The sequence below is a fragment of the Channa argus genome, chromosome 9 (genome assembly GCF_033026475.1).
Source record: "Channa argus isolate prfri chromosome 9, Channa argus male v1.0, whole genome shotgun sequence".
Lineage (NCBI taxonomy): Eukaryota > Metazoa > Chordata > Actinopteri > Anabantiformes > Channidae > Channa > Channa argus.
The window spans coordinates 3572449-3596687 of NC_090205.1; the positions used below are offsets into that span (position 1 = coordinate 3572449).

A 24239-nucleotide genomic window follows, 5' to 3' on the forward strand; every position below is an offset into this window, starting at 1 on the left:
CAGAACGGGTGTAATGCAACGGCACCATCTGCTGGAAAATTTATTAAAGGGCCAATTTTTAATTTTAGAAGTTTGAAAAAAGAAAAGAAAAATAAGAAGAATATAACATTTGTTCCAGTCCTCTGCTGCCATTGATGGGAGCGGAGCAGCTCTCAATAAGCTGCTATGAAGTCAGTAACATTAATGATACATTAATGCATGAAATGTCATTAAAAACGAAGCCAACCCAAGGGTAGAGTCATCTCATCTGGTCTGGGAAGACCTCAGGATCCTGCAGATAGAGCTGGGAAACCAGGCAGAGGGACGTGTTGCTGACCTCGCTGAACCTGCATTTACTGCAACCTGACTCCGACAATACTGTTGTTGTTCCACTAATGAACTAATGCCCTGTTTAGTCCTTATTGATTTGGGTTAGGTATTAATTCTGTACCTTATCTAAAGCAATTGAACAGATTTCAATTTAAAATGTGCTATACTGTGTAATGTAGTTGAGGATATTCAATATAACACAAACATCACAGAACTGAGCAAACATAGTCACACACACTTTGGCTTTAAGTATTACCAGCCAAAGACGTTTTTACCAAATGAATTACGATGATTTCCAGTAGGTCACACACTCTCACACACACAGTTAAGGCAGAGGATTCATTTGCCCTTTATTGAAGCATAGTAATAGATATGCAACTGTCCAAATACTTTTAGTGTCGACTGTAATTACAACCACCAAGCTTCAATAATAACGTCTCCACAAGCCGTTTAACTAGAAGAATAACAGAATTCCTTCACAACTGAGTGTTTTAAGAATCATTACACACACACACACACACACACGAAGAAACATTGATTACCAACCAGCAGATGGCCGATTTATTTAGCTCTTTTTTCTGCACATACAGTATGTTATAACCCACACACAAACAAAGGACTCATAAATACATGTCTTAACTGTGAGGCTCATGACAACAATAAATCTAAAAGCAGTGTATTTCACTTTAATGCTCTCAATTTTGTAAACCGTGTTAGAAGAGTCAAAAAGTTTTGCTACAAACAAAAGCATCTGTCCACATGTTAACTGTTCCATCACGTTTAACAGTAAAAATTCATGGTGTGCATGGTCCCTCTGGTGCCACGCTGAAAGGGTTTATTGGGGAAAAACATGCTGACAGTGTAGTGCTTGGGTTTCGTACTGACCCTAAAATGTACAATGTAACCTGAGGTATTATAAAAACATCACAAGATGTAGGAGATGACCAGAGTCGACTGGACTGATGATGAATAAGGCAGTGAGGGTCTGAAGGCTCCCTCTGTTAATGTTTGAATGTGCCGTCAGCATGGCTTTTCATCTACTGGTGAAGGGACACTGATAACAAACCTCCAGTCCTCTTCCTTCTGGACAAGGTGTCCTGCGTGATGGGTTCACCAGGTGGGGTCCTGCTGGAGTCCCGGGCACCCTCCTTCCAGCTCTGGTTTTAACTACAGTAGCTGTTTAGGTGCCCGTGTGTGTGCGAGTATGTGTCTCAATGTGTGTGTCTGTTTATTAGCGGAGGCTGGGAAGGCGTGTGTGTGTGTGTGTGTGTGTGTGTGTGTGTGTGTGTGTGTGGCGCTGGGGGTGAGATCACAGTTTCGGGTGGCTGGCCAGCTTAATCTTCAGGTTCTCTGCCAGCTTGTCCAAGAACTCAAAGGTGTTCAAGTAGTCGGCACGTGTCACACTGCAAACACAGGAACAGAGAGAGGGATTATTTTTACATTTCTTTGAAATTCAGTCCAGTAGCAACCAAGATGGTTTCCACGGCAATATTTCACCATTTCACCCCTAACCTGTCATTTGTAGTGTTTTGCCACAGTATTTCTAATGCTCCTAATAACAAATACAATAGCAAATACACTGAGGCCAACAAATGACAGAACTGATCAGAAACTATGTCCGCGTTCCTTAAACTTGAGCAGTGCTCTGCAGAGTGCGTTCATTACAGGTCCTGGTTTAAAAATATGTACTTCTTCTTTCATTTCCTGTGTTGAATCTACGCTGAAGGCTACACAGGTTGTGCGCTGGTGTGTCAGTGTCACACTGCGAATACATGGCCAAACTAGTAGTTTGTGGTGGGGTTTCTGATGTTGTAGAACACACATGCAGCTAGACATAAGATAATGGCACGACAGCGTGAGACACCCTGCAACCAACAGTACATTTTGTTAGTGCAGCGAGCAGCGACACTTTCGTTAAAATGGCACTAACTTTGGCAGTCCTTTGATGCAAATAGCCAAATCCTTGGTCATGAAACCAGCCTCGATGGTCTCAATGCAAACAGCCTCCAGTGCCTCAGCAAACACTCGCAGCTCTGCATTGTTGTCAAGCTTTGCCCGGTGGAGCAGGCCCCGTGTCCAGGCAAAGATGGAGGCTGTAACAAACAGATGCACAGTGTAGGGATGTGCGTTAATATATAGAATAATTCAGCTTGTACGAGTTGCTGAATGCTCCGGTATAGACACTTGTTTTTGTTTTTTTATACCTATAGGATTGGTGGAGGTCTCCTTTCCCTGCTGGTGCTGTCTGTAGTGACGGGTCACGGTGCCATGGGCAGCCTCAGCCTCCACAGTGCGTCCATCAGGACACATCAGCACACTGGTCATCAAACCCAGGGAGCCGTAGCCTGAAGGAGAGGCGCACAAACATTAGGACATCTCTGACCCAACCGATGAAAAACTCAGATCTCATAGCTGTTAATGTATCCAACCTTGTGCCACAGAGTCCGATTGTACGTCTCCATCGTAGTTTTTGCAGGCCCAGATGAAGCCTCCCTCAGATTTCATGGCCTGGGCCACCATGTCATCTATCAGGCGATGCTCATACCAGATGCCTTTGGCCTCAAACTGAGCACGGTACTCCCTGAAGTACACACGAGGACAGAGGGTTGTCAGCTATATTTGGTGTGTGTGTGTGTGAGGGATATAAAGGTGCATGTGTAGCATCCTCACTTCTCATAGATCTCCTGGAAGATGTCTTTGAAGCGACCGTCGTACTTCTTCAGGATGGTGTTCTTGGTGCTGAGGTAAAGAGGCCAGCCTTTAGACAGAGACACCTGGAAGGAGCTGTGGGCAAATTCTCTGATGGACGCATCTGTGTTGTACATTCCCAAGGCCACACCGCCTGTGCCTGGACACACATACAATTACATACCCTAAGGATAACACCGTCACATACACTGTGCCCACATGCATGAGCAAAGTATGAAAACCGTTTTGTGGATGTTATGTCAGTGTGCGACTCAGTGTAAACGTTCAGTGATAAAAACTGCAACATTATAAAAACATTTTTCAATGTTTTCCACAGTGAACATGCTTGTGAAAGCTCTTCAGTGGTTTCAGAAATCCAAATTATGGTATCTGATGTGTTTGCCTTAAGATATTTTGGATTTAGGCTAATGTGTGTGTATATCTGCACACCTGACATGTGTGTCCATGACCCACTGTACTACCTAGTTGGAATCAGCAGAGGTTTCATATGCAATGAAGTGTTTAGAGCACCGGGCTGGTTGTGTTCTTACCCTCAAACTCATGAACAAGATATTTGACTGGCTGTCCGTTTGTGGGCGTGTAAGTCATCTCCACTTTCCCAGGCCCAGGCACCACAAAGTCTGTGGCTTTGTACTGTGGGGAGCACGTTGAGAAAGACAGAGACAAAAACAAAAGGTTATGGCTGGATTCACACAACACAATTTAAAAAAGGGGATAAAGGGCTACGTTAGTGGGGGGTGTTGTTTCCAGTGTAACTACAAAACCCAATCTTGGTCCAGTTGGAGGGATGGATTTACTGTAAAGTATGTGTATCGCTGCACAGAGCTTTGTGATACTATCAGACACGATTTTACACCAGGAATGTGTTTCTGCATGTACATAAACACAGTACCCTAACCTGGAGTCATGTTAGGCTGCAGAAACATTAGAACCGGATCCAACTTCTTCTTTCTTTCTGCATGACATGATCACTTAGGCACAGCCCCCTGTGGTACTGACCTCTGCAGCATAACCACACTTCCACATTCAAACAAATGAGAAAAGCTGCATAAAGAGTCAAACTACTGACCCGAGTGACCTACACAGAATGATTTATACAAAGGTCCAACCCCTGACCAATCAAGTGGTATTAGACCAAAGTTCAAAAGAGAAATGTCATCATGCTCAGCTCTGACATCCATGGGATATTATGTAACTAAACTTCACCTCGATTTCTCTCATGGAAAAGTTTATCTGTTGACTTTGGCAGAGTGCCACAAACCCGTCTGTTGTGATGTTGCTGAAACTGGTTTAGGTTGGAAGAGCAATGCACTGTAGTCCAAAGGACAGCTGAGGAAATACAATTATTAACTGACTCTCCTGACTATCACTACCACGCCTATACATAAGCTGACACCCTGGTGTGTCACCACAGCACAATCTAAACTGCTGTTAGCTGCACAACGACTCAGTTAAAACTAAACAAGTTGTGCCCTTTTCAATTTTGCAAAGATGCCGTTGTTTAATACTGTGTTATAAATCCAGCACACTTTGCTTTCCAGCAGGCTCTGCCAGGCTGCCGCACGTTTAGTTCAGCCAAAGATTCTACATTAGACGGTTCACCTGCTAAATAAGCCTGTTAGCCTCCTCTTACACAGTCAGGCTGTTCCATTACCACTGAAGAAGAGCCAAAACACCAAACCACTTTAGGTCAGTGGTCAATGGTGGACTCCAGCCTGGGTTCAGACCCAAAGGGCCTTATATCTAGACCAGTGTTTTACATTGAGAAGATTGTTTGGGAGGCACAGAGTGGATATCGTGGCAAAAACGTGCGGTTCTTTCTCTTGCTGCATTTTTTTTTTTTGAAGAAACCGAAGCTTTCCAAATCAATATGAAGCAACTGTGTTGGAATGAGCCAGGGGCACAATGGATCAAAGTTTAGAAGCATTTGAAAAAGTCAAATGGCGACATCTGCTGGCTTTTTTATTGCATGTGAATAGTGAATGAAAAAATTCACTTCAGAACAAAGTGTTTTTATGCTGCCATCATTGTTTCGTTCAATAAAGTTCGCATTATGATATATGATCAGATGCAGAATGAGAAATAATATTTAACATTAGCGCAACATCACGCAGATCCAAGTGTGATGCTAATGAAGCTTCATTTGGGTTCACATGACTTTTCACGAAGTGAAGCGAAGCTTAGCAATATCTCACTGCCACACATCTGCTTCAAAAGCTCCAGTCTGCTTTGAGTGTAATCACTAGTTTAATCCAGTCAGGTGGTGAGAGAACAGGGCATCAGGCGAACTTAATTTGACTTTTTCTAAACTTTAAACACACATATCCAACTGTTAATGTTTCAGTACTTATTGCATAACATGGTGTTCTTTAACAAGTTGGCCGCAAACATCTGATCCATGAATCGACCACTAAATGTTCTGGTTCAATTTGTATTTCAACAGTCCTCTTCATCATCGCGCTGTTCACATTTTGACATCCTGAGACCAAGACGACACCTAACATCTGACAAGATATTGAGTCATTGACATTTTTTGTTGCAGTATACTAAACTATGTTGCGTGCATTGAATATGGAAAATATGGAAAACTCCAGAAGCTCAGCCCGGACAAGGTATCAGCGCAAAACACACCCAGCAAACTGTAGCGGATCATTCTGGATTAAAAAATAACATGGTGCCAATTGAAACTACTTCTAAAACTAACTTTAGATTGAAGATGCTCACAGTCTTGCCATAAATAATTAAACTTTGAGCCAGCTTAGTTTAGCTGTGTTCAGCTCATGTAGTCAAACATAATCCAGAGCAGAAATAAAACTCTAAAACCACATTATTATACAGCACATGCAGCTAAAGAAGCTTGTGAATTTCTAACCACTCTGGCCCTGATTCTTCTAATCAAACTGACAGAAATTAGATCTGACAACACACATCCCCCCTCACGCTTATTTCAGTTTGCAGAAACACGTTGAATGATGGTACCTGGTCTCCATGGGCGTGCCTGCCAATGATGATGGGTTTGACCCAGCCAGACACTAGACGCGGGATGTTCTTACAGATGATGGCCTCCCTGAACACTGTGCCACCTAGGATATTACGGATGGTGCCGTTGGGCGAGCGCCACATCTGCTTAAGCTTGAACTCCTCCACTCGGTTTTCATCCGGCGTGATGGTCGCGCACTTGATCCCCACGTTGTAACGGCGGACGGCCTCCGCCGCCTCAACCGTCACCCGGTCATCTGTCGCATCTCGATTCTCCATACCAAGGTCATAGCTTTGCAAAAAGAGACAAAAAGTCAAAAGTTTAAATTAACAGTACCAGGAAAGACTTTTTTTTACCTTTTTTGATTTGAGAGTCGAGAACAGAAGCTGTAGTACAGATTGTAAAGCCAACATAAAGAACCAGGGACAAGAATGTGAGAAATATTCAGTTGCAGCTCCCACTGATTGAGGCTTTGGGGTTATTTACATGTATTCAGTCCAGGAGCACAAACGTACAGAGCACCAAAAGTGATCATATGCTGCTGCTTTTGGCTAGAAGCCAGGTGGTAAATGTTGTGATGTGAAACAAGATCACTGTCTCGAGGGACATAAATCACATGGACGAACAGTCAGTGAGTGTGTGAGCATCCTTTGAAGAAGAACCGAAAGTGCTGCCAGGGCTTTATAAAAACTATATCTAGACTAATTATAGTTTGTGCAATAGTTTATAGTTTTGCGCCTCACACAGCGTCTGCCGTAACAATGACCATTAACTTCCTTCGTCCCTTCCTCCTAAGTGACGAGCAGATCCAGTGAAACGTGGACAAAAACAAAGAAGCAGTTATGGTCTGGACCATTGCTGATTGCAGAGAGAAGTAGAACAGTTGCTCCTGTTGTTGCACTTGAGGGGGGAAAAAAAAAAAAACACAGTCAGAGCAGGAAACATTCGCTTTCCCTTCAAGCCTGTGAGCTTTCTTGTGCACTCGCCTTTGTTCGAAAGCAACCACGACCTTTTACCCACTTTCTTCCTCCCCTTCCCCCAAAACCAAGCCCTAACAATTTAACACGACTAACTGGACACATACCACTGAGCCGAGGAATTTTAACAAACTGCTTCACATTTGACAAGAATTCTGTCAAATAATTGTGTTACTCTGCATCTCTTCAAAAGTCTGATGATTACTTGAGCCAGAAAAACTCCACTAAGGCCTTTTTTATCCTCAACCTTTTTGATAAATACAATAGTTCTGTCAATTAGTAGTAATTAATTACTACATGTCATTGAACATGCAAAAGTATTGAATATGTCCAAATGTGAACATCTTTAACTTGGACTTCACAATAAGCTCACAAACACAATGTGACCCAAACAAAGTCCACAGAAGAGATAAGAACAGGAGGAGGTCATATGATAAAATGAACTCTCGTGTGCAAACTCAAAATGGATAGTATTCACCGAAAATGATTTACTTCATCTCTGAGATCACACCTAAAGGCTGTAAAGAGGACAGAAAGTGCATCAATGCAATGTGTAAACCCAATCCAAACATCCGCTGAAGCCATGTGCTAGTGGTCCCGAATCAAGACAAACTGCAAGTCTTCATTTCATTAGCTCATAGAAAACTTGAGGTATAAACACTGAGATGATTAGACAAAGTCCATATGGTACTTTTTCAATTCTCTGTGAGAATGTACTTTTATTCTGACTATTTAATAGAAATATAAAGATGTAATTTCCAATTCTGGAAAACTGTGATTGACATTTGGCACCAATTTCATAAACCGACTGAAGAATAATCCACAGATTAATAAGCTGTACGTTTGGAGAGTCTTTCTACTGTGATAGAGACCATGAGACTTCAAACAAATAGAGCCTATATTCAAGATAGTTTTTTTTGCATCTCAAATATTCTGAATTTCTGCTTTTCTGTTGGTTGGGCAAAACAAGATATTTGAATTTGTCATGGTAACTTTGTCGGGAAACTGTTGACGTTTATAGAGTAAGAAATCCATATTTATTACCAATCCAATCACACTTAGGTGCTTATCAAATACTCACATAAGTTTTGCTTATCACACTCTCCACAGGGAGAATCCAGGATGAACAAGCCTAACCAGAAATCCCAGAACGGCAGGAAATGTCATTTCACACGGTTGCACCCAGCACTGGTTAGCATGGTGCACTGTTCACTATGGTAAAACGTGATCAAAATGTACTCATACCAGGCAATATTGAAGAGTATAATCTGCATAAGTGCAGACATTTAAAAAAATATTTAGGTATATTCGACATACATAAGGCATTGTCAATCTACAATGCCGTCCACCTCAAAACGTGGTCGTTCCACTGAGGTGTCTGTACCTGTGCAGGTCGAGCTCCAGGTATGGGAAGATGAGTTTCTCCTTGATGAGCTCCCAGATGACTCGAGTCATTTCATCTCCCTGCATCTCCACCACAGATCCTGCCTTGATCTTCTGAGGCATCTTGGAGGCTGCTTGTGGACACAGGGGATAAACACACACACAGTGAGAGAGAAATAAAGAACTGTGGTTGGGGAAAGAAGAGAACATGTCTGATGTAACATAGATCATATACTGCTCTTATACTGTGCTATGACTATAAATAAACCTGTATTTTACTCTTGGTTTGATGGCAGGGGCTCTGCTCTGCACCTAACAATTATGTTATTATCAGGTAATCTACAGATCATGTTTTGTTAGGACAATGGACTCCCCTTCTTGCTAGACCTGACAGAGATCTCATTCAAATTTTGTTTGACAAAGACTAAAATTGAAAAATGCTTCTAGTAAATGAAGGAAGGGCAGCAAATTCTTACATTTCAGAAGCCAGAACCATTAAACATTTGTCATTTCTGCTTAAAATTAATAATTAACAAAGTGTTAAACTCAACCAATGTCTGTGGCTTCAAAAGACAAAATAGTTTTGGCTTCAAGAAGTTGTGATGCGGGTTTTTTGCTCTGCTTTGGCCCTAGAATATAAATTAACTTAAGCAATCGGACAAAAAATTTGAATGACTAAACGTCAACGTGAAAGCAACGTTTACAACCTATTTCACGGGGCCCTTTCAAATGAGAAACAGAGAATCAATAATCAACTAAATAAAACTATTTCTGTTTGTTTTTTCTTGGTCATTTAGGACTCTATACATGGAATAATGTGGACTATGAAAAAGTGAGAACTGCCCGTTTCCTAGTGTCTAACATTGATAAATGAATTGAATATTATAATAATTGTTAGTTGCAGTCCGAGTACAGCTAGCAGAGAAACTATGTCTCCCTACACAAAACCCTGTCAGTGAATGAATTCATCCACAACATAAACTAGAAGGACCCAGACCAGTGAATCAACATTGCTTTAACTCCCTAATCCTCGTGTGTGTGTGTGTGTGTGTGTGTGTGTGTGTGTGTGTGTGTGTGTCAAAATGAGCCAAATTACTGAAGAACAGTTTTGACTGATGCCAAAAATTCGTCATATTTACTGTTCCTGCTTTGAAAAGAGAATCATAATAACGTAACAGCTACAATGCACAGAAGTGTGGTTTCACAATAGTTGCACAATAGTTACACAGCGTGTTGGGTTTGCACCTTTTAGTAGGACAGACGACAACATTTTAAGCACAGTTAAAAGGACGGAGAGGAGACTGCTGAGGCGGCCGAATGCAAACGTTAACATGGCGCATTTTTTTACACTAATCCCAATAAACAACAGTTTGATGGGGCTACTGAGGGCCTGGGCGAGCACAGGTCGACATGGCCTGAATACGACTTCATTTTACCGCACTGGTTTGGCTTAAATCCGATTTGGTCGAGCACTAAACGCGAACCCTTTCAGTGAAAATCAGCGATTTGTGACGTTAGCCCGATGCTGTTGGTAGCAAGACAAAGATGGGATGGGAAAGAGTCCAGTACTTTACACTTCCTTGTTTGTGGCATCTAATTCATTCTGCAGCAAAAAATATTTTAGTACGTGTTACAAAGGCCTACCTTAATGTAAATGTCCACGAAACAAACAGGGAGGAACCGTGCGGCTGGTTAAGCTGAGTTTAAAAGGTTCGGACGGTCAGAGAACGGTCAGAGAACAGACAGATGACCGGCTTCAAACCGCTCCAAATCACGGAAGCAATACTTGCCAATCCGATAAGAGAAGAAACGCTAAATAAACCAATCATATACACCCACCCAGTTAGAGAGGCGTGGCTTGTCCGGGCAGGGTCTATAAACAGAGCCGGCTGATTGGTCCGTATGATTCTGAGCTTTTTATGTCATTACAAAAACATGACAGAGCTGATTTTACGTGTCTTTTTATATACTGACTGTCTACACATTTATGAAATTTGATAACCCCAAATTTGTTTAGGTTGTCTGTCAATCCGTCAATCCATCTTTACAAACAGCCCAGATCCCCATCTAAAGAAAGTTGTTCGGTGGCTATTAGCGCCGAATAAATTAATATAATGCAAATATTAATTTGCATTATTCATGAGTCCCTAAACTGATGGGCTGGAGACTCCATGTTCATGGGAACACAACCTAATGAATAATGTCATACTCCCTGCAGCTACAGCACTGGGTTTGAACATTTATTTCACTGTCTTTTTTTAGAATTCAGCAAGAAAATATCAGAAATATTAGCACAGTATTATTTAATTATTATTATTATTTATGAATCAAATAAAATATAGTCTACAGTGAAAATGAAAAGTATGTCTTAAACTCTTGTGGGCAGACTGTCATGGTCCCAGTGCACTTCCTGTCTGTGGACTTTTATTTTGTGGCCCCTTCTCCCTACTTCCTGTACCTTGGTTCTTTTCCCCAGCTTTGCCTTCGTTTGTCCCTGATGGTTTGCACCTGTTCCCTCCTCTATTTAAGTTCAGTCTTCCCTTCACTCCCCTGCCAGATCCTCGTCGTTGTTACCGTCGTCATTGCCGTCGTTATTACCCATCGCCAACCCCACAGTAGACTCTGGACTCCAGGTAAAGCTGAACGTGTGTTTCATGGACTCTTGTATTCTGGACTCTTGTTTCTTTCTGGACTTTGTATTCTGGACCCTGTTTGGTGAGATTCCTGTTTGCAGTTTTGTTTATCCGTGTCCCGTTAGTTTAGTTGGTCTGTCAATTTCCTTACACTTCCCCTATGTGTTTACCTGTGTAGTGACTTTTGTTTGTTTGTGCCTTATTTATGTGGTTTACCTCTGTTTGTCAGTTTTCCTTAGTCCCCCTCTGTGTATTACCTCTTACTTGTCAGTTCATGTTTTTCCCTGCCTTGTTTATTTAGTAGCTTATGCTTTTCCCTGTGCCCTGTTTTCATTTCGGAGTTTTATTTCAGTTTGTTACTCTCCTAGTTTTTCCCCTGTGTGGTTATTTAGGCTATTAGATTTTCCAGCCTTGTTAGTCCTGAGTTTAGTGTTTATTTTTGGTTAACTGAGTTCCTCTCTTGTTGTCGCCGTTAGTTTCTGTTGTCTTCCTATTTTCTATTATGTTAACGCCCCTCGTGTTCCGGTCCTGTGGATAGTTTGTCTGAGTCTTATCTGTTCTGAACCTGTTTTCTGTACCCTCCTGTCAATGAAAGCCCTTTAGTTCATCCCTCGCACTGTCTCCTCTCTTGGGTCCATCCGTAACAAAAACCTTGACACAGACAGAATTACATTCATTCCACATAAATAGCAGTAGAAGAGCAAGAAAACAGTCAAAATCTAAAGTCCAGCACGGACCTAAGAATCTGGCAGCTTCATCTGGATCCCATGTGGATTTTTTCCCAGTCTGAAGAAGCTTGATGAGGAATCGCATTTGTAAAAGGACTGCAGCCAACAAAAAAGGGGAAAAAAGACTGAGTCCTAAAAGAAGAATCAAAGGCCGGCTTGCAAAATGCATCTTCAGCTGGGATTTAAAACAAATCTGCAGCAAAATGCAGCGCATGTCAAGTGGTTAGAAGTTCCACAGTTTTGTAACAGCAAACGAACAATCTCCCCACATTTTGCACCTGGATGTTGGAACTTCTAAAAGACGTTGACCAGATGTCTGAAGAACTATTAATTCACTCAAGTAGAGCGGGGCTTTAAAATCAAACAGCAACAGTTTAAAATCGATTTGAAAATGAACTGGAAGACAATGAAGTGAGTAAAGAACCGGAGTTATGTGTTCATGTTGAGCAGTAGCATTTTGAACCAGTTGGAGGCGAGAAAGCGAAGACTGGTTGACTCCTACATGAAGTGCATTGCAATAATCCAATGTTGAATTGACAAGGGCACAAATTGTCTTCTCAAGATCTTTTTGAGATAACAATAGCTCAACTATGGCCAGTAGACGAAGCTGAAAATAAGCTCGCAGAATTAACCTGTTTATCAAATCTTAAGTCACGGTCAAAAATCACCCCCAGATTCTTCACTGACGTTCTAAGATAAGTGGCAGGCTACTAAAATCAAGGTTTAAGCCATTACCCTTCACAGACGAGCCAGACATCATACACCCTCCTACCCTCATTCAAGTTAAGGATGTTTGGAGACAGCCAGAGGTTTACATCCTCCAATCAGTTCAACGGGGTCTGCAGTGCTTTATCCCACATTTGGCTTGACTGATAAATTGATCTGCAAATCGTCTGAGTAAAAGTGGAAGGACAGATTGTGCTTGTGGATGATTGACCCCAGTGGGAGCATATACAGTGAAAAAAGGACGGAGCTGAGAATGGAACCCCGCGGCCCCCCACAGGAAGAGGACGTGTCCCCTGTCATTTCAGAAAACTTCCTATTGCCTAAATAGGACTGGAACCACCTAAGAATGTCAACAGTTTTATCCATAATCAAAGTGAAGGCTTTTTATCTGTGCACAGAAATTATGGCTAAAGATTAATGAAATTATCAACTTATTAAATTATCAAGAACTAACGCCAGTCCTGAGAATTTGGAAAGTGGAACCAAACTTCATCAAGATAAATATTTTTTAAAACATTTGCTATGTTTTTCTTTGCAGTATTTGTAATCACAATTGGATTTTAAATTATTTGCAAATCCCTGCATTGTTTTTATGTATTATTATACATATGTCCCAACTTGTATGTAATTGTTGTTGTTAGGAGTAACCCAGTGTATATTATGGAGGGATCTGCCGAACTCGTGATTTTGTGCGTCTGTTTTGGATTGTTAGCTCTTCTGTTTAGTGCTGTGATCACAGTCTACTCATTCCAGGAGCCCACATCTGGTTTTATAGCAGTACAGTATATTGTAGCTAAACATCTGGATGACATCAGTTTATCACTCCATGCTTTTTTTAGTAAAACCTCCTGACTCACCCTTCTGCAATTTACGCTCAGGTGCAGGTTTTTAACTATATCAAGGCTTCAGGAAATGTTTTAAAAACAGATTAGAAATAAGTCAAGTGTTGGGAGTTGAATCCTTCATCATAAACCTATGATCATACATACAAGACAGACTGAAGAAGTTAAAATGTGCATGTGTTCATATGTAATCTGATAGATTATTGGATTATTAACATGATTTAAACTCAGTGCATTATGCATTACTGCACTGCTGCCCCCTGCTGGATATATAAGATGTTTCAGCTCAGGACTAATTCTGTCAGGCTTCACAAACTGATATCTGATGGAAAAGAAAATGAATATTTCATCCTTTTTAAAAAGTAAAACTTCTTGCAGCATTTGCTTTTTTATTGCTGAAGTGTCAGTTAGTGAATGTTGGTGGTTTCTCACAGTAACTCGACAAAAAGCAGGCTTTTGAAGTGATTCTCTCATTAAATGTGAACCTGAATGAAACTTAACAAAACCTGAACATTCGAGATTCCTGCAGAAACTTTGCTTATGAGCCATGTGGAACGAATCCGTACATTCGTGGCATCACCAGCATCAGGTTTAACAGTGTGTAAACACTTATTTGGATTGATGTCCTTATCCTACTGCAGTACTGCTACTTTGGGATTTAAAGTACATTTTAGAGCAGCTTCAGAGCCCAGTGTTTGCTTCAAATAAAAAAAGTGTGTTAGGATGTTTGTAATGCTGCAGAGCTTCATGCAGACCTGCGGGTCACAAACGAACCAGGCCCAGAAGATAAATTCATGTTGTTGCATGAGTCCGTAGATATCACATATTACAAAAATGACAACAGCCACTTCTTAACTTACATAGTAAGGATTAATAAATGGATGCTCTATGTGATGCTAAAACTTCCTTTAATTAAACTCATTATTAACTTATTGTTATTCATTAAACTTCCTTTAATGAATAAAACCCCTGACAGGACCGGGCCCAGCATGGAAGGTTGGCAGGAGTGGACAGAGAAAATAAAAAAAGAACAAAACTCTACAGCTACATCTACAATTCAAAGCTTCAGAGACATTTCACTTAAAGAAAAGTACAGGTATTTGTTTATATTTTAAATGCATTATGTTTTGTCCCCATTTTTCTGTAGTTGTTCCCTCTTTTTTTTAAGACTGCAGCTCCAAGAATGATTCTTGTTAACCAGTGGACTTGAGATGGTGCAGCATCACAACAGGGGCACAGGTGATGATGTGAGAGGAGAGGCAGGGCCGTGTCTGGCCTTTTGCATCTGTAACTTAGGAGGAGCAGGAACAAGTTTGAGACAAACTCTCCTGGCTGTATGCGCCGAACCGTCCCGCAGCTGCAAACGCCGACAGCCACGAGAGGGCAACAGAAAGTAATGAAAGCAAACGTGAATCCAGGCGATGCCCTGCAGCACGTGAAACAAACAAACAAACAAACAAACAAAAAAACAATTGCAAAGCCTTTGGGTTATTGTCTGCAGACGGGCAAAGCAAAGCACTGTGTTGGCTAAAGAGAAAATCAAACCAGCCTAATGCTTAATGGGAGCTTTTGCTTCCACTACACTGGCTGGTGTCAGGGAGAAAACCAGCAGGTCGCTCAGACGTGCAGAGGATCTCACGTTATTCTTACAATCCTGGATCATCTCCACCGGCGGCTTATTAATCAGATCTCACAGAGAGGAGGGACCCTGTCTGCGTGGGAAAACGCTGAAACTGCCAGAATGAAAGCTGCATCATTAACAAAGCGCTTTACAACAGTGGATCAAAGTTGCTCCTTTTAGTACATGCAGCCGAAAGCCGCGTGATAAGCGGAAGCCTTGGGTCAGACAATGAGGAGCGAAGTCCGCGTCTCACATAACTGTTGCACATAATGGAGTGAAAGAGTAGTGCTGGTGCAGGTCCACCACACCTCCCGCTGGTCGTCCCTGTGCTCACGGCGCTGCGCAGCTCTACTCCCGGTGGGTGGAGTCTGCAGGGAGTGGGCCTGCCCGGCGCTTTTAATACAGATGCGCTCCCCCGTGCGCCATGCGTTCAGCGGCCTGCGGAGACAGCAGAGACGGGGGAGACCACCCAGACAGCACCATGACTGCACCCAGCAACACCTACGATGTTATAGTGGTCGGCGGAGGCATATCGGGTATGTGCAGCACCAGAAAGCTATATTTGTCTGCGTGGGGGGTGGAGGGAGAAGGAGGGGGTGGGGGCACAAACTGAGTGGGTAAATAGTATTTTGCCCATCGAGCTGATGCGCTTTGTGTAAGGTGACTGACAACTGTTGCATCAAAATCGCTCTTGTGTTGTCGTCAAGAAGTGGTACAGCGGCGGCGTGGAGCTGGGTTTGCAGCCACTGGAGAATTCTAGACTCTGTTATTTGGGAGAATGTGTGCGTGTTTTCTTTTTTTGAGATGTGTCGTCCAGTTTCTGCGCGTCCACGTCTCTTCCGTGAGGCTCCCTCTTCCCCCTGTCCACCGTGTAATGAGCCAGAGCATACGTTGTATTACATAAGAGGAGGAGGAGGAGGGGGGGGGGGGGTCATAAATTAGCACTGGCCGCAGCAATACGCCTGACATGTGACTTTTGCTCCCTGCTTCCTTTTACGCCTCACAGGAGGTGGGATGCTGTGGATGATTCCCGTGCGAAGAGCTGCTGCTTTTGCGAGATGCAAGCGGGTAACACTGCACCGCTGCATGTTAACCACAGTCACAATGTGAGGATGGTCACAATCATTTTAATCGTGCGTGGGTGGGCTATGAAAGTCCTCGCAGGGAAATAAATAAGTGCTCGGCGGTGTCTGATGGAAATGCCAAAGGTTCTGCAGTTTCCTGTCAATGCAAAGTGTGTTGTTAGGTAACAGTGTGCTTCCTGTAGGGAGAGGGGGTAGTTCCGAAGCAGGAATGTGTTTTAGGTTGATGGTGTCTGTCTGCGATTTCCCAAAGCTGCATCACATTTATGAGAAGAGTAAAAAAAGAGCTCACGTGAGCAGGATTCCAACAATCTAACCGTCGGCTGAATAACAGGAGAACAGAACTGCCACTCAAGTGACACCTGTCCACACGTGGATCTGAACACCTGCCAAGCCGCTGTTTTTCCTGATCCGCTGGCTGTGACTGAACCTCTGCCCTTTCTGTCCCCCTCTCCTGCCCTCTTCCCGTTTTAAACGATTTGAATCGAGCGTTTTCCTGCCCGCAAGTCTGTCCGTCTGTCAGACAGTGAAGAATTTAGGCCGGTGTCAGTTCCGATTTGAGTCAAAGGGACCAAACAAAAGCTGGAGAAACAAGTTAATCTAATAACACTGGCAGACAGCCCCTCACTCCCTGCGTTTCATCCCTCGTGTCACATTAGGGTTCTGTAATTACACCGTTTGTTTATGCCGCTGCCCTTTACTCGCTGCCAATGAGGTCCACATATAACAATCACTGTCCACTCAAAGGACAGATAAAAGGAGGGGGGAGACCTCTTTTCCCTCTGTGTGTCTTCTCTTGCCTGCAAACACAATTGTGATTTTCCTGCTGCATCCTCAAGGGATGGCCAGCACTTTTGGAGAAAACCTTAAACCCTTGTGACAGCCTGTTATCACACCCGGCATGCACAGAGGATGCCAGAGGAAGAGGAGGAGAAGGAGGAGGGGGGGACGGGTGGGCACAGAGGAATGGTAACCAGAAATAACAGGGACTAGAAGGAGAGAACCACCTCTTCTTGTTTTGTCTCGGCAGCTGCGACTGTGGGAAATGCAGCGAGGGAAGCTGGGAAGCAGAAATGAGGAATGAGAGCAAGAGCTACATGTCTGAGAACTGGGGAAGGGAGAAAGGGAAGTGAGTGTTATTTCAGAGTATAAACAGACAACTTGTTGATTGAAGAGGTTGGAAAGATTGCACCATCAAAAGTGCAAAAGTAAGGGAGTCACGGGGTTTATTATTTTTATTGCTCCTGAGTTGGCTGAAAATGAAAGTCCGGTGCAGTTCTTCCCAATAAACCGGGTCTATAAACTCAACTGGCCTCCTCGTCTTCACGACCTTTACTCTGAAAAGCCGGCAGTAAAGTTAAACGGCTTTAAAGCGACAGAACATATCAGGACTTGGCTTTATCAGACCTCATCTGTGGACACTAGGTCTAGAGTTTCACTCCCATTTGTTACTGTGACAGTACTGATGTGCAACACTTTTTAGTTCCCACGAACTATGTGGTTTTACATAAATGTCGTCCAAAACTGGTCGTCAGTCCCAATCACTCCACTGGGGATCTTGGGCAGCTCACAGTACTGCAGTACAAGGAAACGCAGGGCAAAGTTTGTTAAAAATATGTCGGCCACATTCTTTGGAATGAATAAAATGCATCTGGATGATGTGTTTTTAATCGTTTTTGGACAACAACACACACACACACACACACACACACACACACACACACACACACACACACACACACACAACATGCCAATCCAGATGCTGGATCCAGATGCAGACTTACAATTAAGCCAATGTGAGTCGAGAAGAATCCGTGTCAGTGTGGTGAGTTTACTTGGACGTAAAACAAAAGTTGTGCCCCTGTAGTGTAGAAAGACGGCGAGTACAAAGATGAGGCGGGAAGCCAAACTGATGCTAACCCAGTCGTTTGTTTTATTGCTAACTGATTTCCCAGCAGCTTGTGTTTGTTTTAGCAGTGTTCCAGCGCACTGACCTCACTGGTAACAACAAAACCCGGAGTGTGCTGGCTGCAAAAAGTGCTATTGTGTCTGTGAACGCACCGCACACACAGAACAGAAGTTGTACCCACTCTGCGACGCATCAGGCCGTGATGCCTGTGGTGTGTGTGGGCCCGCGTGGAAAACGGCGTGTGTGGGAGCTATGACGTGCACCCCTGCACTGCTGATGTGCGCTGCCCTTTAGTGGTATTTATTCAGTGCTGTTTATACAGTAAGAAAAGTCATTAGGCCTCAATAGAGACTGGAGGGCTGCATGTGTGCGTTTAGGCTATTTTGGGTGTTTATTCTGTCAGATGACTTGTTTGCTTTACTTGTAACAGCCCACGGCTCCTCGACGCATGTTTGATGCTCCATGTTGTCATCTTTGTCTCGTTGCTTAAAGCAGCTGGAACGTTTTTTGTTTTTTTTTATAATAACTGATCAGATGATGGTGTGGAGAACAAACGACACAGAGAATTATTAGCTGAATCTGCAGCTTTACCGTGAGGTCGTGGCATAAAACCTTTTTGTTGTGGCTGCTCTGGTCGACTAGAAGTGGAGTGAATTTTATGCTCAAGTTCATCATGCGGATGCAAGCGTGACTCTGAGACAACAATCATTTAGTTCTGTACGTGAGCGTGTATTTGTTCACCGCGTTCACCGTGCAGTTCACAACAACAAGCCTCCAGGGAGGAAACATTCGTCCCTGCGAGGTGCAAGTGGAAAATGGGTGAAAAGAGCACGAAAGTTTTCCCGATGTGCTGGTATTTAGGGAGCTGTGTAACGACCAAGGACAACAGCTCCCCAAAAATATGTTGGTGCGGCGCTAGGAGTTCACACCTTCCCTCCTCGCGTCTTTCTCGAGCTTCTACTGTCTTCATGCAAACTTCCAGACCTTCGTGGTTTAGTTTAAACAACCGAAGTGCTCAGGTGCACCTGTGGAGTCCGTCTTCACTTCACCTCAGAATGGCTCTAAGGCCACACGAAGCCTTCTGTGACTGCCCGTCTATTTGCCATCAACCTGGCTTCAATCCTGGAACACCACTTTCTCCGTCCAGCTGTGCAAACAACAGCAGCCGTTGCCTGAGCTGCCAGACACGATCATTAGATGCAGCACTCAGCAGCCTTCCCCTGTGTCATTTTCTGCATAGCTTGCTGCTCTGTTTGCCGTGTGTGTGGCAGGTACGTCCCTGAGAAATGTGCAGCTGTAATCTCAGCTGTGTTAATCCTATAAACGGTGGTAGTGGTTGTGAGAAAAGCACATCCAGCTGATGGATGTTTGCACAAGTCCTCATCTTCGTCTTTGTTCACTGGAGCGAGAGATTGGGAGCAGGTGACCTTTCTCAGCTTAGGGTTTGTCACTCGAAGTGAGATGATAATTAGCGTTATTATTTGCTCTTAGTTGAATTGCAACATTGAAGTGAGTCAGTCACATTGGAGCTGATTGGAGCCTTTTTATAGATACTAAAACGCAAAACAATTATTTACCCATATGATTTCTCCTCTGTTACTTCATATTTAATGCATAGTTTCCTTTCTGCACAAGCTAATTCTGATCGGTTTTATCCTCTACTATCCACACACACCAAATCTCTGCACCACCATCCGCTGTCCTCTACTTGACACGACTAGAACTGAAACAATTAGCCAATTACTTGGTTAGTTGGTCTACAGAAATTAGAATTACTAGCAACTATTTGCCAAACAACTGATAATAAACTACTGCAAATTCTAGTATTTCGGTCTTCTAACTGGGAAAAAAAACAAGCAATTTAAAAAAAAATTATGGACTTTAGGGGGAAAATATTCTGAAAACATTTGCAATATCTCAGTTTTACAAAAAGCCATTTTAAAATTGCAAATCTGATGATGATGATGCCGCTCAACACCGTGAATAAGGTGACCTATAGTTGAAGATAAACAAGTAGTGCAGCCGAGGATGGACTAAAAAAAGTTAATTTTTGATTCCAAACTGAGGTGATATGTTGGAGGTGCAATAATCAATAATCACAAAAAAATACTTAATGAACAAGGCCTCAAAACCATTAAAATAGGAGTCGAAATGCCAAAAAAAACCCCAAAGAGACCATGAACATTATAAATTCCACAATACAGAGAGTATAGATATGCAGAGCTGCAAGAGAGTGTAGTAATTAATACAGGAACCTTTAAATAAACACATATTAAATTACAAAATTAAATGACAATATTGATCTAAAAATGAAATTTGAATATTTTCCTGTATCACTGAGCCTCAGTGTTTTCGACTTTTGGTTAATCCAGAAATCATCCCCACGATTGAAAGGATTGTGAGCAGGACTGTTTCCACCCAGATATATTTACGACAATCATCTATTTGTCTGACCAAACGTAATTATTAATTCAAAATTAGCTACTATTTGCCACGAAATGGTAAAATGTCTCATCATCTGACATATTGTTTAAGTTCTATTGTCAAGTCAAGTCTGCTTTATTGTCAGTTCTTCCACATGTACAGCACATACAGAGAATTGAAACTGTGTTACTCTCAGACCCATGGTGCATATATAAAACACTAACAGAGCCTAAAAAACTAGATCAAATATACGATATAAAATGCAACTATGGGGTAGAATTTTTTGAGTGCATATGATCTGATGAATAAAGCAGTTTTCACCTTTAAAAAAAACATTGATTAAATAGTCAACACACACAGGAAACTAGTTTCTCATATTACTCTCCTGTTCTTTCCTCCTCACATCTGTCTGGATTTCATGGAATTGCACGTCAATATTCCTCCTCTGTTCGTTGCCAATAAACAGCCAGTCAGTGCCTCCACGCTGAGGACATGAGACAGGCAAAATGTGATTGCTGCACGTCCTCTAAATGTCCCCCCCGCCCGATCAATATGGAGCCTGATTAAGTGGCACACTTGTCACTCTGATGCCAATGGATTTATTTTTTTATGTTTGTGTCCCTGTGAAGACAACACTAAACGCACACATAACCACACGCTGGCGTAACCGACAGCAGTGCAGCATCTCGGCATCATGTAGGATCCTTTGACATTGAACAGCAGATGTCCGGCAATTGGTGACGTATTAAACATTTCACTGATGTGGCTGAGAAATCAACACTTTCAGTTCTCAGAAAGCAGTAACATGGTAACTTACAGCTCGCTTACTAAAAAGATTTCATCCTGTTTTGATTGACTGATAGTTAATAAAACAAAGTGTAAAAATGACAGGTTTGGATTTTAAGCATGACCTCCATAAAAGCACTTTAATTATAGAGAGCAGACACTGGTGATGCCTGCTAATGTGATTTTTACACCATTATTACTGGGAAATGCTGGGGGACAAAAGATGGCAAGAGCAGTTTTGAGTGGGAAGATGAAAGACAGGTGGTAAACCAGGTAGGAAGAGGCAAGAGTCAGAGGATGCCGAGCAGTGAGCCGAGATAAAGACAGAAACAGGAACTGCCCAGAGGACTTCAGAGGACAGAGGTGTGAAAGTTTAGATTCACATGGTCGGACGCAATGTGTTTGCAGAAAATATGCAAAAGGCCAATAACGAGGAACTGGATGTCGTGTGGTCGGGATACTGCTCGAACACTCTTCCCATCCGTCATAGAAACAGCATCCGGTGTCCCATCATGCAGTGGGGGAGAGCAGGATTACACCCTGGACAGGCTGCCCGTCCATCACACAGAGAGAAACACATATTGTGCAGAGATGCTAATACGCACAAATAGCCCTGAATCCACATTACGTTCTGAGTACCTGGATTTACTGGATTCACTTCCTCTTGCAAATGTTAACAATATCTTCCTTCAATACACATTTAACAGAATGAGTGATTCTATTAATTAATAGAAGGTGCTGCTACATGAAATACTGTAGTTGATGTTTTGTAGTATATGAGTATGGGGAGAACTTTGTCTCGGTTATGGTATATAAATAACGCTAATTACAAATGTAATTTATGGTATTCATAAATACACTGCGTCACTCCAAAGACAGAGACAATGTGGAGTTTACACTTATTATAATCTGATGTCATGAGGTTCATGAAATTGTGTTGAATTTGGAACCTAATATTTATACAAGTTATAGCGTGTTTTTGTTTTGCATTGTTTGTGGTGTTGTGAATGACATGAATGATGCTTAGTTTGTGGATCATGTGACACATTTGCACCGTTAATGAGACTAATTTCTCTCCACACACGTGTTTGAATTCACCTGTGTGTGTGTGTGTGTGTGGTCGCGTTGAATTTTACAGTCAAGGTCGGAAAGAGATTCAGTGCAGAAACACCAGGAGACAGTGTTGATAAAAACACACACACACACACACACACACAAATAGTCCTTTTCATGCTCTGCCCTTTGTGCTGGAGGAAGGGACGGACACAGTTTCCTTGACAACAGTAATTGTTAAGATAGAGCCACTTGGCAGGAACAAACTGTGTGTCTCTGTGTGTGTGAGGGCCAGTTTTAAATGTTGGGAGTGAGGACATTTGGACATTTTCCGACACAGCTGTGAAGGTTAAGAAGAATAGAACATTATTGTCTCTGGTTCACAGTTTCAGCACAGCACAAGACTGGGTGACACCCAACGATATCAACCAATAAAACTTTTATCACCAATAAAAGCCACAGTGGTCAAAACAATTAAAGCAGCCACACCGTGAAACATCGGGAATAAACTGACTGCATTTGGCACAGACAAACCCTTATGTGTCTTCCTAAGCTGCCTCTACATTATCTTGAAGACTTTAATTCAACGTCAGGATAAAGGGGATGTTCTGATTTTTCACAGATTAACACACAAAAACTGAGGTGTTACAAACGATCTAGAATATTTTGATCATCTCCAAAAGCCCTTAATTAAATAATCTCTGATTAAATAAAAAATCAAATCAAATAAAATCTGATTGTCTAGAACTTATCTGGAGTCTGATTGAACATAGTTTGACAAACATCCACCTGTGAATAACATGTCCCACATTTACATCGCATGTCAGAACAAAAGCCAAGCATTGAGGTCCAAGGACGTCCCTTGACCTTCCTGGCACTCAGCAACAATACTTTGTGGTGAGTCTCAGATCAGATCACATGTATAAAACCATTTCAAAAGCTCTGAGTGTTCCCAGCAGCACAGTGGAGCCAATAACTGTGAAATGCAATAAGTCTGGAACCACCAGGAGTTGACCATTCAGCCAAACTAAGTAACTGGACATCAGGACCCTTTGCTCACGGAGGTTACCAGAAGCTAAATAGTCACTCTAACAAAACGTCAGAGGGTTTCTGCAGAGATGGGAGAGCTTGGCACGATGAGCAGACCATGGTAGAAGTAAAACCACACCCTGTTTGGAGTTTGTCAGCTGTTAAAAGACTCAGAAAGACTCTTTGTTCTAGTGAAGTAAATTTGAACTCTTTGTGCAGAACTCCAGGCATTGTGTCTGCCAGTGCTCATCATCTGGTTGATACCGTCCGTACGGTGAAGCATGGTGGTGGCAGGATCAGGCTTGACATACATGAGTTTCTCAGGAGCAGGGACAGGGAAACTGGTCAGAGTTGAGAGAAGGACGAATACTTCGAGAAGTTCTTCAAGAAAACGTGCTGAAACCTTCAGCACAACAGTCACATAAGGCAAACAGCCATGATGATACCGGAGAGACATCAGGACTAGTCTCTGTCCTTGAGTGGCCCAAAGCCCATATGAAATCTACAGGACGTAGGCCAGAAGATGGCAGTTTAGACACTTCCCGTCCAATCAGATGATGCTGAGACGATCCTTCAGGAAGACTGGGATGCAAATGTACAAACTGTTAAGGTGTGTGTTTGTAATGTATGTCAAGTATGGGCAAGTCAGGCTTTGAGTGCATGCAGGACTGTAGCATAAAGTTCATCATCTGTGGGTCCATCTGCAACCCAACATTTAGACTAATGCAGCCAGTCCTCTGCACCTGCACCATATGAGTAAACTGGAAACTCCACTTTCATGCACCATGTGTGTGTACTGTCTTCATCCTGTTGTTGTGATCCTGTGCATCTGCACAAAAAGCTCCAAAGACTCCTTCAGGCCACGCACATAAATTGGAGTTTTTGAAGCTCGAAGACACTGGCCCATTAAAATCCAAAGCACACAGTCAGTTTTAGCTTTGTGTTCTCTTTCCTTTTCAAATATCTCGGACACCAGGCAATTAGGTCAACCGGAGCCCCAAGGTGCTGTGGTGGAGGAGTGAGGAGCAGCGCTGGGGAATCAGGAGAC

General features: G+C 42.6%; 2 protein-coding genes across 3 annotated transcripts in view; one reads left to right on the forward strand and one right to left on the reverse strand.

Annotated features, from left to right (window-relative positions):
• Positions 1-640: 640 nt before the first annotated feature.
• Positions 641-10163, reverse strand: idh1 (isocitrate dehydrogenase (NADP(+)) 1). 2 transcript variants are annotated; one of them, XM_067517236.1, is made up of 9 exons: positions 10003-10163; positions 8360-8489; positions 5998-6289; positions 3549-3651; positions 2980-3157; positions 2739-2890; positions 2514-2654; positions 2240-2402; positions 641-1712 (listed from the first exon to the last, which is right to left on the reverse strand). In XM_067517236.1, exons 2-9 carry the CDS (start codon positions 8479-8481, stop codon positions 1619-1621), a joined length of 1245 nt encoding a protein of 414 aa, XP_067373337.1. In that variant the 5' UTR covers positions 8482-8489; positions 10003-10163; the 3' UTR covers positions 641-1618. The 2 variants fall into 2 exon arrangements, with proteins under 2 accessions (XP_067373337.1, XP_067373339.1); XM_067517238.1 differs by having other exon boundaries at positions 8360-8492; positions 10003-10158.
• A 4916-nt stretch (positions 10164-15079) lies between these two features.
• mao (monoamine oxidase) overlaps positions 15080-24239 on the forward strand; it is a 29620-nt gene continuing 20460 nt past the window's right edge. Inside the window, exon 1 of the mRNA XM_067517235.1 lies at positions 15080-15444. Coding sequence (XP_067373336.1) covers positions 15333-15444 — 112 coding nt within the window. The 5' untranslated portion in view covers positions 15080-15332. The remainder of the gene's footprint in view (positions 15445-24239) is intronic.